The sequence below is a fragment of the Acaromyces ingoldii genome, assembly GCF_003144295.1.
Source record: "Acaromyces ingoldii strain MCA 4198 unplaced genomic scaffold FA10scaffold_3, whole genome shotgun sequence".
In the NCBI taxonomy this organism is placed as follows: domain Eukaryota; kingdom Fungi; phylum Basidiomycota; class Exobasidiomycetes; order Exobasidiales; family Cryptobasidiaceae; genus Acaromyces; species Acaromyces ingoldii.
The window spans coordinates 2,389,910-2,403,748 of record NW_020290249.1 but is presented as its reverse complement, the minus strand read 5'-3'; the positions used below and the strand labels follow the sequence as shown (position 1 = coordinate 2,403,748).

At 58.9% G+C, this 13,839-nt stretch overlaps 6 protein-coding genes across 6 annotated transcripts; 3 read left to right on the top strand and 3 right to left on the bottom strand.

Moving 5' to 3' along the window:
• Nucleotides 1-14: 14 nt before the first annotated feature.
• FA10DRAFT_272119 (putative 40S ribosomal protein S27) lies at nt 15-485 on the bottom strand (the record flags this gene model as incomplete). The annotated part of the gene is made up of 3 exons (XM_025523119.1): nt 15-40; nt 112-334; nt 483-485. The coding sequence occupies 3 exons, from the start codon at nt 483-485 to the stop codon at nt 15-17; spliced, it is 252 nt and encodes an 83-aa protein (XP_025377970.1).
• A 300-nt stretch (nt 486-785) lies between these two features.
• FA10DRAFT_267205 (putative RPL19B-60S large subunit ribosomal protein L19.e) lies at nt 786-2,005 on the top strand. Its single transcript, XM_025521816.1, has one exon. The coding sequence runs from the start codon at nt 1,191-1,193 to the stop codon at nt 1,776-1,778; it is 588 nt and encodes a 195-aa protein (XP_025377969.1). The 5' UTR covers nt 786-1,190; the 3' UTR covers nt 1,779-2,005.
• Nucleotides 2,006-2,306: 301 nt separating this feature from the next.
• FA10DRAFT_260542 (CBS-domain-containing protein) lies at nt 2,307-4,644 on the bottom strand (the record flags this gene model as incomplete). Its single annotated transcript, XM_025520027.1, has 3 exons — nt 2,307-4,100; nt 4,185-4,481; nt 4,546-4,644. 3 exons carry the CDS (start codon nt 4,642-4,644, stop codon nt 2,307-2,309), a joined length of 2,190 nt encoding a protein of 729 aa, XP_025377968.1.
• A 635-nt stretch (nt 4,645-5,279) lies between these two features.
• FA10DRAFT_267202 (alpha/beta-hydrolase) lies at nt 5,280-6,838 on the top strand. The gene is made up of 3 exons (XM_025521815.1): nt 5,280-5,834; nt 5,897-6,026; nt 6,099-6,838. The coding sequence occupies exons 1-3, from the start codon at nt 5,305-5,307 to the stop codon at nt 6,675-6,677; spliced, it is 1,239 nt and encodes a 412-aa protein (XP_025377967.1). The 5' UTR covers nt 5,280-5,304; the 3' UTR covers nt 6,678-6,838.
• A 4,275-nt stretch (nt 6,839-11,113) lies between these two features.
• Nucleotides 11,114-12,061, bottom strand: FA10DRAFT_301971 (hypothetical protein; the record flags this gene model as incomplete). Its single annotated transcript, XM_025525049.1, has 2 exons — nt 11,114-11,762; nt 11,825-12,061. 2 exons carry the CDS (start codon nt 12,056-12,058, stop codon nt 11,319-11,321), a joined length of 678 nt encoding a protein of 225 aa, XP_025377966.1. The 3' UTR covers nt 11,114-11,318.
• Nucleotides 12,062-12,333: 272 nt separating this feature from the next.
• On the top strand, nt 12,334-13,751 carry FA10DRAFT_252374 (Fes1-domain-containing protein; the record flags this gene model as incomplete). Its single annotated transcript, XM_025519648.1, has 3 exons — nt 12,334-12,637; nt 12,717-13,130; nt 13,206-13,751. The coding sequence occupies exons 1-3, from the start codon at nt 12,359-12,361 to the stop codon at nt 13,749-13,751; spliced, it is 1,239 nt and encodes a 412-aa protein (XP_025377965.1). The 5' UTR covers nt 12,334-12,358.
• Nucleotides 13,752-13,839: the final 88 nt, after the last annotated feature.

Below are 13,839 nucleotides of genomic sequence, written 5' to 3'. Positions count from 1 at the left end.
AGAAGAAGGCTCGTTTATGTCTTGCGACGGAACGAGCAGCCTGCACGGAAATGACGGAAGAGTCAGCACTAGAATGAATACAGCGAGAAGGTCCAAGGCTTGGAGACGCACCCTCAGTGAGCCTTCCCTTGCCACCAGTGGGCTGGCAGAGAACCTGAGCGCACGAGCCGCAGAGGACGACGGTCTGAGCGTGGCTGAAGACGGTTGTGATGGCGAAGCAGCCGGGGCATTTGACGTCCATGAAGAACGAGTTGGGGTTCTGCACCAGCCTCTTGAGCTTGTGGCACGACTTTTGCTGCTCAGCAGATGGGTTGAGGAGATCGACGGCGAGAGTCTATCAAGAGGTGGATAAAGAGTCAGCCACAGCCGATCCAGCCAGATGCCCTTCTGCTCCACGGCCTCGTCCTCGTCTTCCGCGTCCTCTCCCGGATGTCCTCGTAGTTCCCCCTTTCACTCTGCTGCGCACGCCGATAGATACTCACCATCTTGGCTAGGAGCTGTACGACGTGGTGATGAGAAGGGGGAAAAATTGTGAGGGCCTCGTCACTTGAGCGCTCGCGCGCCGCTCTCTCTCGCGTGTGAGAATTCAAATCACCTCAGCACCAGAGAGGGCGACAATTAGCAAACCTGATAACATTTTGCTGCGGTCCCATGGAAAACGTGACTTTTTGATACAAAGTTGAATTGGATATTAGCACATTAATTATTTTGCAGGAAGGGGGCGAGGGAAATGGGAAAATCGATCGGCACGGCAAGAGTCGTCGAGAGTCGCCTCGTCCTCTTTTTTTCTCGTTCTTTCACCTTCAAGACCACCGACAACCCTCAAGAAGCTCATCGGTGAGTATCTTTGGCTTTTCTCCGCTCGATGCATCTACGAGGACGACGGAAGGCGGGCGATGGTCATCGTGGCGGGAAGCGACGTCGGAGGGACTGTGAAGAGGTGGACGGTGGTCTGTTCGGCACGGTCAGAGAGAGATAATGCTGTATCACCCTCCGAGCCTTTGTGGCTCTGACGATGGACGGGAATGCTGGGCGATGGAGAGCCTCAGAAAATGAAGGAGAAGGAAAGAGCGAGAAGGCGGCAGGAGAAGGACACACGGTCGGAAGAGGGCCGCAGAACTAGGAAGAAAGAAGTGCGCAGTAAAAGAATTAATCGACGCTGACCCGAACTGCTCCCTCTGCCATCAGACATGGTCAACCTCCGCACGCAGAAGCGCCTCGCTGCGTCCGTCCTGGGCGTCGGCAAGCGCAAGATTTGGCTTGACCCCGCCGAGCAAAATGACATCGGCAACGCGAACTCGCGTGCCAACATTCGCAAGCTCGTCAAGGATGGCCAGATCATCCGCAAGCCCGCCGTCGGCCACTCGAGGGCGCGCACACGCGAGCTTCACGCTGCCAAGCGTGCCGGTCGCCACACGGGCACCGGTAAGAGGAAGGGTACCAACGAGGCCAGGATGCCCACCAAGGTTATGTGGATGAGGCGTCAGCGTGTCCTCAGGCGCCTGCTGAGGAAGTACCGTGAGGCCGGCAAGATCGACAAGCACCTGTACCACGAGCTCTACATGAAGTCCAAGGGTAACGTCTTCAAGAACAAGCGCGTCCTCATGGAGTTCATCCACAAGGCCAAGGCCGAGAAGGCTCGTTCGAAGCACATTGCCGACCAGATGGAGGCTCGCCGCCTGCGCAACAAGACGATGCGCGAGCGCCGTGCCAACCGAATCGCCGAGAAGAGGGCCGCCATCACGGCCGTCGAGCTCGAGTCGGAGGACAAGAAGTAAGAAACGGGTGCTCTCACCTGCTTTCGCCATGTACTTTTTCTCCCCCTTCTCTCGGCTCTTCTTTTTCTCTTCTTTTCGGGTTCCCTCTTCGTCTCGTCGCACGCTTGTTTCACTACATACAACACCACCCAAAAAAGCCCATTGCACGAGCGAGCTCCTCGATCGCCAACGTAATCATCTTTCGCGAGGAAAGCTCGTCCGACCCCTTTGGAGATGGATCTTTTCCCCTCTGCCTCCCATCGGGTCTGTCAACACACTCAACTCATGCCCACTTGAGCTCCAGGTTAGCTCACTTCATACACACACACACACACAAACACATGATGTTCTCTTCATCATTCAATAAGATCATCACGAATCCACACGAAAGACTGAACAGTCTGAGCATTGACACTCGAGTTATCAGAGACCACGACGATATTCACGGATTCACGGATCCACAAGAACAAAGGTAAAGCAGTATAAGAGAGAGAAAGAGGGTTGTTGTGTGTGTTAATGGGCGTGCGTGCATATAGCACAGGCACAGATTTAGAATCGGTTCGATGAAGAGGTTCTTGTCAGCGCCACAGCCGCCAGGACAGCGACGCCCAGGAAACCGACAGCAGCCGGCAACGCGAGGTCCTTTGGCAGCACGCCGAACAGGAGCTCCTCGTCGTCCTTGGCCTTCTTCGCCTTTGGCTTCCTCGCCGGGGTATCCGAGTCCTTAGTAGCGCCGCCGACCTCTGCCTCGTTCTCCCTCTCCTCTTCCTCCTCAACGCTCTGGAGCTGTGCGTCAATGGCTTCGCGCTGCTGCTTCTTCTTGTTGCTCATCATGGCCGTCGCCGATGTGCCGTTGGCCGCTGCCGCGCCGCTGCCGTAGCCGAGCCGCTCCGACGCCTCCTCCCAGCCCTTGCCGCCCTGGAGCAGCAAGACGACGCGGTCCTTGCCCTGCTTGCGAACGACCTTGACGGCATCGGACACGTCGCCGTCGGCCGTCATGAGGACGAGGTCGTCGTCGTCGTCGGTGTAGGCCAGGCTGAAGTCGTTTGGATCAGGCGGCGAGATCGGGGCAGCAGCGGCTCCACCTTCCTCGTTGGTAGCCGTGGTGGCCTTGGGCGAGGGCGCGTCGAAGAAGGGATCGCCAGACAGCTTAATGCAGACGATTTCGCGAATCGTCTCAAACGAGTCGTATCGGGCTTGGAAGCGGTGAGTGCGGCCGCTGGGGGTCACGAACTTGAACAGGTACGTTCCGTCGTCGACTTCAGCTGCGGCTGCGGCGGCAGCAGAAGGGAGGCCAATGCCAGAGACGGCATCTTCGGTGGCCGTGCCACGGGCGCCATCGCCCACGGCGCTAGCAGAGTCGTTGGGGTGCACGTCCGAGGAGACGTCGGCGGTACTGAATCTCGACGGCGTCTGTGGCTCCAGACCAGCGTGTTGCGGCTGATGGCTGTTGCTGAGTGCGGATTCAGTGCCGTCGTCGGCTGTGCCACCGACGCTGCCAGATGATTGACCAAAGCTGTTCCAGAATCGGTTCCACATGGGGCCGCCAGCCCCGGCACCGTTTTCATCGCCGCTGGAACCGTCGTTCATGCTGTTGATCTGCTCCAAGGTGGCATACGTAAGCTTGAGCACGTCGACGACACCCACGAGACGCTGGTCGACATCGACGACGGGCAGGTTGAGGTAGCGGCCATCGTGCATCTTTCTCAGGGCCTCTTGGATGCTCAGCGACGGTGGGGCCGTGTCTGGGTGGGGCGTCATGACGCGTACGACGGAGCATGTCTTGGGGTCCAGACCAGCGGCAATCACACGAAGAACGACGTCCTTGCTGGTAAAGATGCCGGCAATCTTCTGCGGCTGTCCGTTGGCGCCGCCCTCCATGACGCAGACGGCCGTCGTGTGGTGCTCCTTCATCATCTTGGCTGCGTCACATACGGTGGTGCGCACACCGACGGTGCAGGGCAGTGTTCGGCTGTCGAGGATTGTCGAGAGGTCGGGCAAGGACATGCGCTGACGAAGCGCCTCGACGTACTGCAGCATGGCGTTCTGCGGGCCGGCAGAGGGACCCCATTCGCTCTGCACGCCCTCGAGGGCATTGTAGAGCTTCTGGCTAGAGCCGTGGGCACGCTCGAGCTTCTCAAGCGCTTCGTAGAAGACTTTGGCAATGTCGAGCAGACCGACGACATCGCCCTCGTCGTTGCAGACGGGCAGGTGACGGAAGCCGCGCGTGACCATGGTGTTGAGCGCCTCGGTGGCCGACGTCGAGTCGCGCGTGACCATGGGCGAGCGTGTCATGATGGCGCTGACCGGCGTCGTTCGCGCATCGCTGCCTCCAGCCACGACCTGTGTGAAGCGACGTTCATTCCCCCATCAGCCTTGAGTGCCAACATACGCGTGCCTTTTCAGGCGAGGAGGAAGCATACATACCCTGAAGGCCAGGTCCTTTGCGGTAAAGATGCCAGCCAGATGCTCGTCATCGTCGACGACAAGGACACAGTCAGTCCTCTTTGCTGCGCACAGCTGGCTGGCATCGGCGACGCTGATGTTCTGCGGCACCGTCAGGGCCGGCAGCGGACGAAGGGCCGAGACGGTGCCGGCGATGATGGTGCTTCCACCTCGTCCGTGTCCACCTCGACGGCGGCTGTTGCCGCTACGATTGGCACTGGGCGTTGACGGCTTTCCCGCCTTTCGGTTCAGTTCGCCCTCGATCTTCTTGCGGATGGCCTGCGGTGTGTGGAAGGACTGCATAAGAGAATGTTCAATAAGAGACTGGCCCGGGAAGACGCACCTCATCGCGACGGCTCTGACGCTTGCGAGTGTCAAACGCGTCAGATCCTGCACTGCTGGCGGGTGCAGCAGGCGAATTACGGTACGATGCGGCGCTCATACTGGGTGAGGATGGGGCCAGGTGGTTGGTGTCTCTCTCGGTGAGGGTGGTGTTGATGCGAGTGGGTGTCGATGTCTGGTGGTGGGGACTCGTCGAGTGGTGCGAGGGAACAGGGATCCGGGACATCTACGTTCTTTTCAGGCGTGGTGTCTGACGGCAAGGTGACTTGGCGGCTACGCTCCTTCTCTGCCCGCTCCTCACAGTCTGGCGCTCGATTGTCGTCGTCGTCAGGTAGTCTATCTCGCCTTTGTTTTGACACACCAACACTTTTCCTCCCTCGGCGGCGGCCGCGAGCGAAATCCGCGCGCGCCTAGGCTGTCCCAATTGGCCACGTGCGCTGAGGCTAATTCGCAACCGGTTCTTGACTTGATGCTGGAAAGAAGGCCTTTCTGAATTGGATTGCTTCTCTTCCGCCATTCTTCTAGCTCTAGCTCTCGGTGCTATCTTCGGTGGTGGCTCTCCCAATGCAGTGCTCTGGCTTGTGCAAACCTTCCCTCACCTGCGAACCTACCTGAATCTGTTGCGTGAAGAGATGAAGAGAATTGCCCTTTCCAAAGGAGGGGAGGGAGGCCCGTGCGACGGCGGCCAGAAGGACTAGCTGTTCTTGGTGCGCAGGACCGGCTTTTTAACTCTCTACAACACCGGACCCCTCGACCCGCAATGCAAGACTCACAGGTTGCGCAGCTGGTCGGCGACGTTGATCGAGCGGCATCGTCTGCGCGCGAGCACATTGCCATGCAGGCCTTTCACGCCCGCTTTCCTTCTTCCTACTACGTGACCCCGCCCACGTCTCCGCCCTCTCGCCCGCTCGCACCGCCCACGCAGCGCCGCTACTTTTACCTCGACGTCAAGCCGCCCGAGGGTGTGCCGACAAAGGCGACGATCCTCTTTCTGCATGGCTTCCCCGACTCGTCGTACGGATGGCGGTCGGTGCTGTCGCCCATCTCGCTCTCGGGCTTCCGCTGCATCGTCCCGGACCTGCTCGGCTATGGCCGGTCGTCTGCGCCCAACAAGGAGACACGGCTGGCAGAGTACGGAGCGCACGCCATTGCGCTCGATCTGAAGGGCCTCATGGAGACTGTGCTGGGCAACACCGAAGACAAGTTTGCCGTCGTCGGCCACGATTGGGGAAGCTGGCTCGCCTGGAAGCTCGCTACCTGGATCCCGGAGAAGCTCTTGGGCGTTCATGGGTGAGTGGCTGCCCCATGCTTCTACTATACTCCACAGTGGCTGACGCACCTTGAGACGAAAGAATCGCTGCCGCATACGCTGCACCCTCGAGTCGATACCTCTCAACAAATGAGATCGTCAAGACGTTCCCCCACTTTGGCTACCAGGTCTTCTTCGATGATCCTCGCTCGACCGATATCATTGGAAAGCATGTGAGTGAATGCGCTCACCGTCCCTCCCCCTCACTCGATCTCACTCTGACATTCGATCCCTTTTTTCTCAAGATCTGGCGATTCCTGCACCTCATCTTCATTGCTCCCTCGCTTCTCCTCCAACAGTCGTCGGACGACGTCCGGTCCGTGTTCAACATTGATATGACGACGCTGGGCTCCCTCGAAAAGTTTCTCGTATCCTCTGGCTCCTCCAAGACATCATTGGACGAGCTTCTGGAGCGTACGTCGCTCATCAAGACGGCCGAGGACCGTGCCGTGTTTGAGCGCCTCTTTGATCCACAACGTGGCGGCGCGTCCATCGACGGCGCTCTCAACTGGTACCGCACGCGCAAGGTCAACTTTGACGAAGACCGCGAGAGGCCGCAAAAGATGCTGCCGGCAATGCCGTACAAGATCTTGTGCCCCACGGCTGACCCTACGTCGCCGGTCTCGACGACGGAAAAGACGGCAAAGCACTACCCAAAGGAGACGCCTCTCGTGATCCAGGAGATGCCCATGGCCGGTCACTGGGCCATGCTCGAGGGGCCAGATCAGGTCGTCCAGAGCGTGCTGTCTTGGATGAACAACGATGTCTTGCCCTATCGCGAAAAGACGTCGACCTGGTCTGGCTGGGCCAGAAGCAAGCTGTAAACGTGCCGGCTCCCGTGTCTACTCTCTGCTCGGCCGTTTCCTTTTCTAGCTGTAAAAATATCATTCTACCTTGCTGGGAAATTCGCTATGCTACACAAAGGAAAAGCGTCGTCAAGACAATCTCGCGCGGTGGCAAGAAAGGCTTGCTAGAATATACTACAGTACGGAAAATAAAATCACAGAGCGCATCCAATCTCCTCGACATCGCTCGCTGCTGCCGCCCTGCGGCTCCGTGCAGGAGAGCCATGCTCGTTGTTTTCGTCACCGACCGCACCGTGATTCCTGAGCACAGTCTGAGCACGATACGCCTGGACCCTTTCTTCCCACGTTGGCGACACAGTAGGTCTGCCCCTTGGTCCCAAAGCGTCGCGGTTGCTGCTGCTGCCAGTTTCCATCCTTGCCATCGACGCGGTCGACGGCGGCTTGGAAGGCGTGATGCTCAGCACGGAGTTCCGATTGTGGTCCTGTGATGTTCCGGACTGCAGCAAAGACCCGCGGGCTTCTAGATCAGCAAAGGGTGAGGAGGGAAGAAGAGAGAGAGACAGGACTCACCATCGCAGAGGCCGCCCGCTGGTCTTCGACGAGCTTCTTATAAGCATCTTCGAGCTCTTCTTCTTCGTCAAGGACAGTTGTCGCAATCGTCGAGATCGAATCTCCCCTTCCTCTAATGACCCTCGGAACAGACCTCGGCGATGTCGAGGCAGAAGAAGAGGCAAATGGTGAGCTATGGTTGTTTGACGACGATGTAGACATCGACGACGAGGAGGCCGACGATGAGTACGAGGCCGATGGTGTGTGTCGACCAGTCGTCGCTGGAACCCTCTTCGCCTTTCGTGGTGGGGTCCGAGGTGTGCGAGGTGGGGACGAGAGCGAAGGGGTAGGAGAAGGAGACTTGAAGTACTGCTGCTGATTTGGCCGTGTGTTCCGCGTCGATGGAGGGTGCGTTCCAGTAACTTGGTTCTTGAGTGTTGTTGGAACAGCGACTTTGCTCGAGGATGTGCCGGAAGAACTCGTACCCTCGCTCGCGAATCGACTTTGAACCGCGTCCATGTTTGCAAAGCGCTGTCCACCATCAGCTGTTTCATAAGCAGGCTTATCTTCTCTGGACTGGGAGCGAACCGTCGATATGCGAGCAAACGGCTTCCTCGTGGGAGACTGCGGCGAGGCAGGCAACGGTGTTCGTTGTACGGGGGGCGGACTCAAGGGCGAAGAGGGATGGCAAGCTATGGGCGATGGAAGAGGCTTGTTCTTCCACCTCGGAGAAAGTAAGGGCGAAACAGGAGAGCGAAGAGAAGGCGCGCTTAGCTGGTCCATCGAGCCCATTCGACGAAGCGGAACCTTGATCTTGAGCGAGCTGCTTGCGGCCAGAGAAGATGCACTTGGCATCTTCTTTGCCCACTTCGCAATGGCATTCGGCTCCTTTTTAGGCGTCGGGGGCGGGTCTGGCGACTTGGTGCTGCTACGCTGAACAGGGGATTGTGTCTCAAAGTGGACGACCGGAGCTGACAACGTCGAAGTCTTTTTGTGGGCGTTGTTGATGGCAAGGGCAGGCGTCTGGTGCCCGACAAAGGGCTGTGATCGTGGATCGTTGTTCAATGCATCTCCAGAGACAGCGTCGACTTCTTTATCATCGACAGGCCACCAGTGGCTGCTCCCTCGAACAGGGACCTGGATCGAGGCCTGAGGTGGGCCCAAGCTGCGCTGGTGCTCCTGCTTGAGCTGGTCTCGGACCTCGGCCAAGGCGCGATGGTTGCGAACATCTTGAGACATGCGCGCAATGAGTTTGCTCAGCTTAGATAGCTCCTGCTTCTGTGCTTCCAACCGGTGCTTACGCTCCGTAAGCTGCCGCTCAATCGCATTCTCAGTGTCACCGTCTTCAAGAGTAGGTCTGCGCTTGTGTTTCTGCACCTCTTCCTGGCCACCGAGCTCGAGAAGGTCCGGCGCGCTGGCGGAGGCTCGCAGGTTGTGACCAAGACTCGGAGCCTGGCTTGTACTAGAAGGCTCCCACGCTGCGCGCGAAACAAGCACGGCTGCGTTATCGTCCTGTGTGCGTGCGTACATGGCACGGCAGCCACACAGCCGGGTCGATACGACGGGATGACCTGCAAAGTGGCACTTGGGATCGTGGAATGCGCTTGGTCTTGGCGTGATACGAGGGCAGCCCGCCCCATCCATGCCGACAGTCCATGCATGAAGCTCGCCGGCTGCTCGCAGTTGTTTCAGGGATTGGACGGCAAACGTCGGTGCCTGCACTATGTTCTCGCTGGCTACTTTGAGAGGCACCGCTGCCGTGTATGCGTCTGGCAGCGGCAGGCTGGGCAGGGGCTTGTGCGCCTGTCCACTGCTGTATAGCGGCGACGTGGGAGTTCTCGAGCGATCGACACGGTCTGGTCCTCGGCTGGACGGCCGCCATGGCGAGCTGCCCGCACCGAGAAGCATCTTTGTCTCCTCCGGGTCCAACTTCAAGTGACCCCTCGTCGCATTCTCTCGATCCACTGTCGTCGTCTTTGCCTCTGTCACGCGCTTGCCCGAGTCCTGGTGAGCTTTGGCAATGCTCTTCTTTCGCTCAGCAAGATAGGCCAGGCACACGTCATCGTCCGAGTCGCCGTCATCGCGTTTCGGGCCGTTCGGGCTACGGTCGTGCAGCCTGGGCGATCGAGGGCTCAATCGATGCCGTGGCGATTCGTCCTTTGAAGAAGGGCTGCTCACATCGGTCTCGCTGCGGTTGATTGCGATGAGCTTGTGCGGGGGTGCAGGCAAGACATCAAGGTGCGCCGTCTTGGGTGATGGAGGTGTGGTTCCCTGACGCCGAGGCGGCGAGGGAAAGGACTCCATGAGGACCCCGCCAAAGCCGGGCGACTTTTCGCCCGTCGTTGAGGCCGTCGTGTCATTTGTCTTCATTCGCTGCCTCGTGAATGTCCCTCCTGCTCCTGGCGCTCCTGAGCCGACATGATCGATGAGAGAAGGGAACGAGTCGGCTTGATGGATCAGGCTCGAGCCGGGGTGGTGCGAGGCCACGCTCGGCGACAGTGGCTCCGCGCTCGAGAGATGCACCATCAGATATGGATTTGCGTTCGGATTGGGACTGGCATTGGCGCGGGGAAGCGCGGGCAAGGGGGCTGATGGCGGAGGAGCCAACGTCGCTGCACTGCTGCTGACTGCATGCTGCGTGTGGCGGGGTGCGACGCGTTGTTTGGCCGCCGTAGACGACGCGGTCGCTTTAGGCACGACGAGGCCCAATGAGGAGGAGGAGTCCGGCCCTCTGTCCTCTTCATCGAGTTGCATGCCTAGTCCCAGGCCAATGCTTGCGCGATTGCTCGCCGCGGGCTGCTGCTGCTGCTGCTGCTGCTGCTGCTGCTGCAGTCGCGCCGTCCAGGATGGCGACGCGCGACCATCCGACTTGAGCTTCCTGCGCAGGTTCTCTGCCGTTGTGGTGCTGGCCTTTGATTGGTCTGACAGCGCCTGGGTCGAGGTCCGTCGCGGTGGTGCCTCCTCCTCCTCCTTTGTACTTGGCAGCTTTGGACTGTGGCCAGCCACAAGCCATTCGCTATAGAGGCTCAACGCGTCGTCGTACGACAACGACAAGCGCGACGACCGACCCGCCATCGAGGGAGCACGAGGGCACCAATCTGGGATCCTGAGAGGAGGAAAGGGCCGAGAGCAGGGAAACCGAGACGAGAGCAACGGGAATGGAGGAAAGGAGACAAGGAGCAAGTCGCGCCAAGAGCGTGGCTAGGATCGACCCGAGCACGTCCTCTTCTTAATTTCCTCTGCACAGGCGACTGTCGAAGCCGGCCATTAGCTCATCGTCCAGCTTCGATTTCACGTCTGGCCGGGATCTGAACCAGCTCTTCCGAGAGGCAGGTGCAGCAGAGCGATCTTCCGCCTCTCTCCCAGTTGCTTACCTGCGCTTACGTGGTGGGGACTGTGTGTCTCTCGCTCCTCGCTCAGACGCCATCTCACACAGACAAACAAAAGGACAGCCTCTACTTGTCCCGTGTTGACCCGTAAGTAAATGCTCTGGTGTTGCCCCACGTCCGCGCATGTGGGCAGTGACGGCAGGTCGGCGATCCCTCTAGCCACACCAGGAAACAGCAGGCAACGAACCCAGGGGGCCTTGTTGCACAGGCGCCCTTGCGGCGGCGGTGACAAGTTAATAATCGATTCGGGCCCGTACTACGTACTGCTAGCTAGCTAGCCGTCAGCTGCTTGATGTTGTAGCAGTCGCCATAGATCGGACCCTAGCTTGAGAGGCATCTTGGCAGCGCAGCGAGCGGGACCCAGCACGGGCTAGGGGGCGAGGTACATGAGAAGTTTGTCGCCCTTGGGCCCCCCTCTTGCTCGGGCGAGAGACAAAGGACGCGGTAAGAGATCGCCCACTGTGCTCCTTGCATATGTCGGAGCTCCCTTAAATTTTGACAGAGCGCGGGTTGATAGCCTAAATGTATGTCATTTTTTGTCACTGGGCCAGGGAGCCTCTTGATCTCCTAGGAGCGAGTTGGAGTCAGTCTGTCGCAGGATAGTGCGAAGATATGTGCTATATTATAGTGTACTGTACAAGGAAACGGGGACCACGACAATGTGTGATTATGTTGAGCAATGGATGAGAAAATTGGGGGGGTCTGAACGCCGGAGGAGCTCCTAAGGGAGGAGGTCAAAGTAGGCGGCGCCCAGTTGGCTCCTTTTGCCGTGCCACGCGTGGCCCATGGGCGACGAAGGGGATGAAGAGCCGGTGCTGCTGGACCCATAAGGGTGGGGATGACCCGTGGGTGTCGAGACCTCTAGCCGAAGCATGGCAGAGGGGAACTCGTACTCTTCCATCATCGACGTGGGCTTCTTTTCGACAGCCATCTCGACGTCACCGGCGATTCCCATCCACAGGGACGAGGACGCGTGGTTTCTCTCTGGCGCCGCGCACGGCTCCACATCCATCTCATCTTCGTTGCTTGAATTTGGAGATGTCCCAGCTCGACTGTCAGACATCCAAGCACGCTGTTCGTCGATGGTGGGTGCGCGATAAATTGGTCGGTGGTCGAGGCTGCTGCTGCCCAGAGGCATGGTAAAGAAGGCAGCCTTGGTCTGGGACTGAAGATGGCAAAAGCAATGAGCGCGTTGCAGAAAAGAGACATGCTCAAAAAAAAACTCACATTTCCTTGATACAACCGCTGCCGCTTGGGAGCCTCAGCATCGTGCGATGCGGAGAAGACGAGGCCAAAGTCGTCCTCGTCCTCTTCTTCAACGGCCCCATCCACGTCTCGCTTCCTCTTGATCCCATCCAGGCTCCGCTGCTTTGATGCACGGCGCTCACTGATGGACATGACACCAGAGCCTGTCATGGTGACGGGGCTAGTAAGAGGAAACCTGCTCGACTCGGGCATCATGTCGCTGCGATGATGGATGGACGTTTGAGACAGGAAACAGAGGCACGCGACGGCGAAAAATTAAGGCTCTGGAGAAAACGCGACCATTAGTTCCAGAGGAAGCGTCGCGCCGGAAATGGCAAGTCCGAAACGCGAAAACCACGTGGCAGAAAACCTTGCTCCACCTGTTCTGCGAAAATCCTTGGAGCACTTTCGAGCAACGTCGATTGGATTTGTTTGTCGCTGACAAGACAATTGATTCAAAAGACGCCGTGGACGAGACTTTTCTTGCGTCCCCACTACGAAGACTCACATTGTAACATGGCACAACAACAACCGAGAAACCTGGACGACCTCCTGAAATGGAGCATTGCACAGCAAGGCGCAGACCCGGACGCGAGGGCCGCCAACGGCCAGACGATGCACGATGTGGCGGCGGATCTGCAGGCAGGAAGGCGACCGGATCTCGCCGACCCAGGGCTATACGATGCACTGATGGGCAAGAACGAGGCACAGATGATGAAGGAAGAGCTCAGTGCTGCCATGGATACCTCGAGGAGTGAAGACGATCGAGTCACCGCCCTGGACAACTTTGAGATGGTTAGTGACAATGACGACAGGTTCGCATGTACGGAAAGATACTGACGACAGCTTGCTTCTTCTTTCCCCTCTCTATCAGCTCATTGAACAGATCGACAATGCAAACAACGTCAACAACATGAAGATGTGGGAGCCCATCTTGTCGCTCCTGACCGCCTCGTCTTCAACACCTCGGATCCAGCACGCAGTCCTGTGGATCGTCGGAACAGCGGTGCAGAACAACGACAAAGCGCAGATGGCCATCCTGGCCTACAAGCCCCTCACACCCATCCTCTACCTCCTGCGGAGCAGCCAGGACGGCGAAGTGCGGAGCAAGGCCATGTATGCCCTCAGCGGTATCCTCAAGCACAGCCCGTCGGCCGTCGCGCTGTTCGACAAGGACGAGCAGGGTTGGATGGCCCTCAAGGGCGCGCTCTTGGATCCCAATGTTGCCTTGAGGCGCAAGGCAGCCTTCCTCATCAACTCGCTCCTGCTCCAGGACGACTCGGTGCCCGTCACACCTAGCTCCTCGACATCGACGGCGCCAGCGCCGGCGCCCGCTGGGCTCATCGGTGCCCCGACTGGCGAGACCACAACGGCAACCACAGGATCTACTGCTGTCGCACCCATGCCCGATTCCATCAACAGTGCCTCCTCGACCCGATCGGACCCCCACGGCCAGCCGCCGTTGGAGAGGGGGCCTGAGACGCTGCTTTCGGGCGTGGCACACCCCCCGATTCCGCCTGCACTCCTCTCTTCGGGCCTCCTACAGGCCCTGATCGCCTCGCTCCTGCTCTCGCACGTCCACACCTCGCTCTCATCGCTGCGTGACGTCGATGTGCCCCTCGCTGGCGGGCCCGACGGCGACCAGGACCCCCGATCGGACCTCGACTATTCAGAAAAGGCCTCGCGAGCCTGCCTGACCTTTGTCGATCGCGCGCGCGAGCAGCACCTCAAGCTGCCGGACCCAAAGCCGGCGGCGGAGCTCTTTGAGGCACTCCAAAAGGATCTCGAGGGCCCAGCCATCGAAAAGGATGCGTCAGCCGGTATTGAGACGCGGTGGCAGGAGTTGGGTCTCGATCGCAACGAGGTCGAGGCATTTGAGAGGGGCTGGAAGGAGCTGCTTCAGCAGTAGATCGGACCTTGGCTTTCTTTCGTCTTCTTTACATTGTATAGATCTCGACTGTATTCCTTCGTATAGATGTTTTTGCTCTCCAGGAATT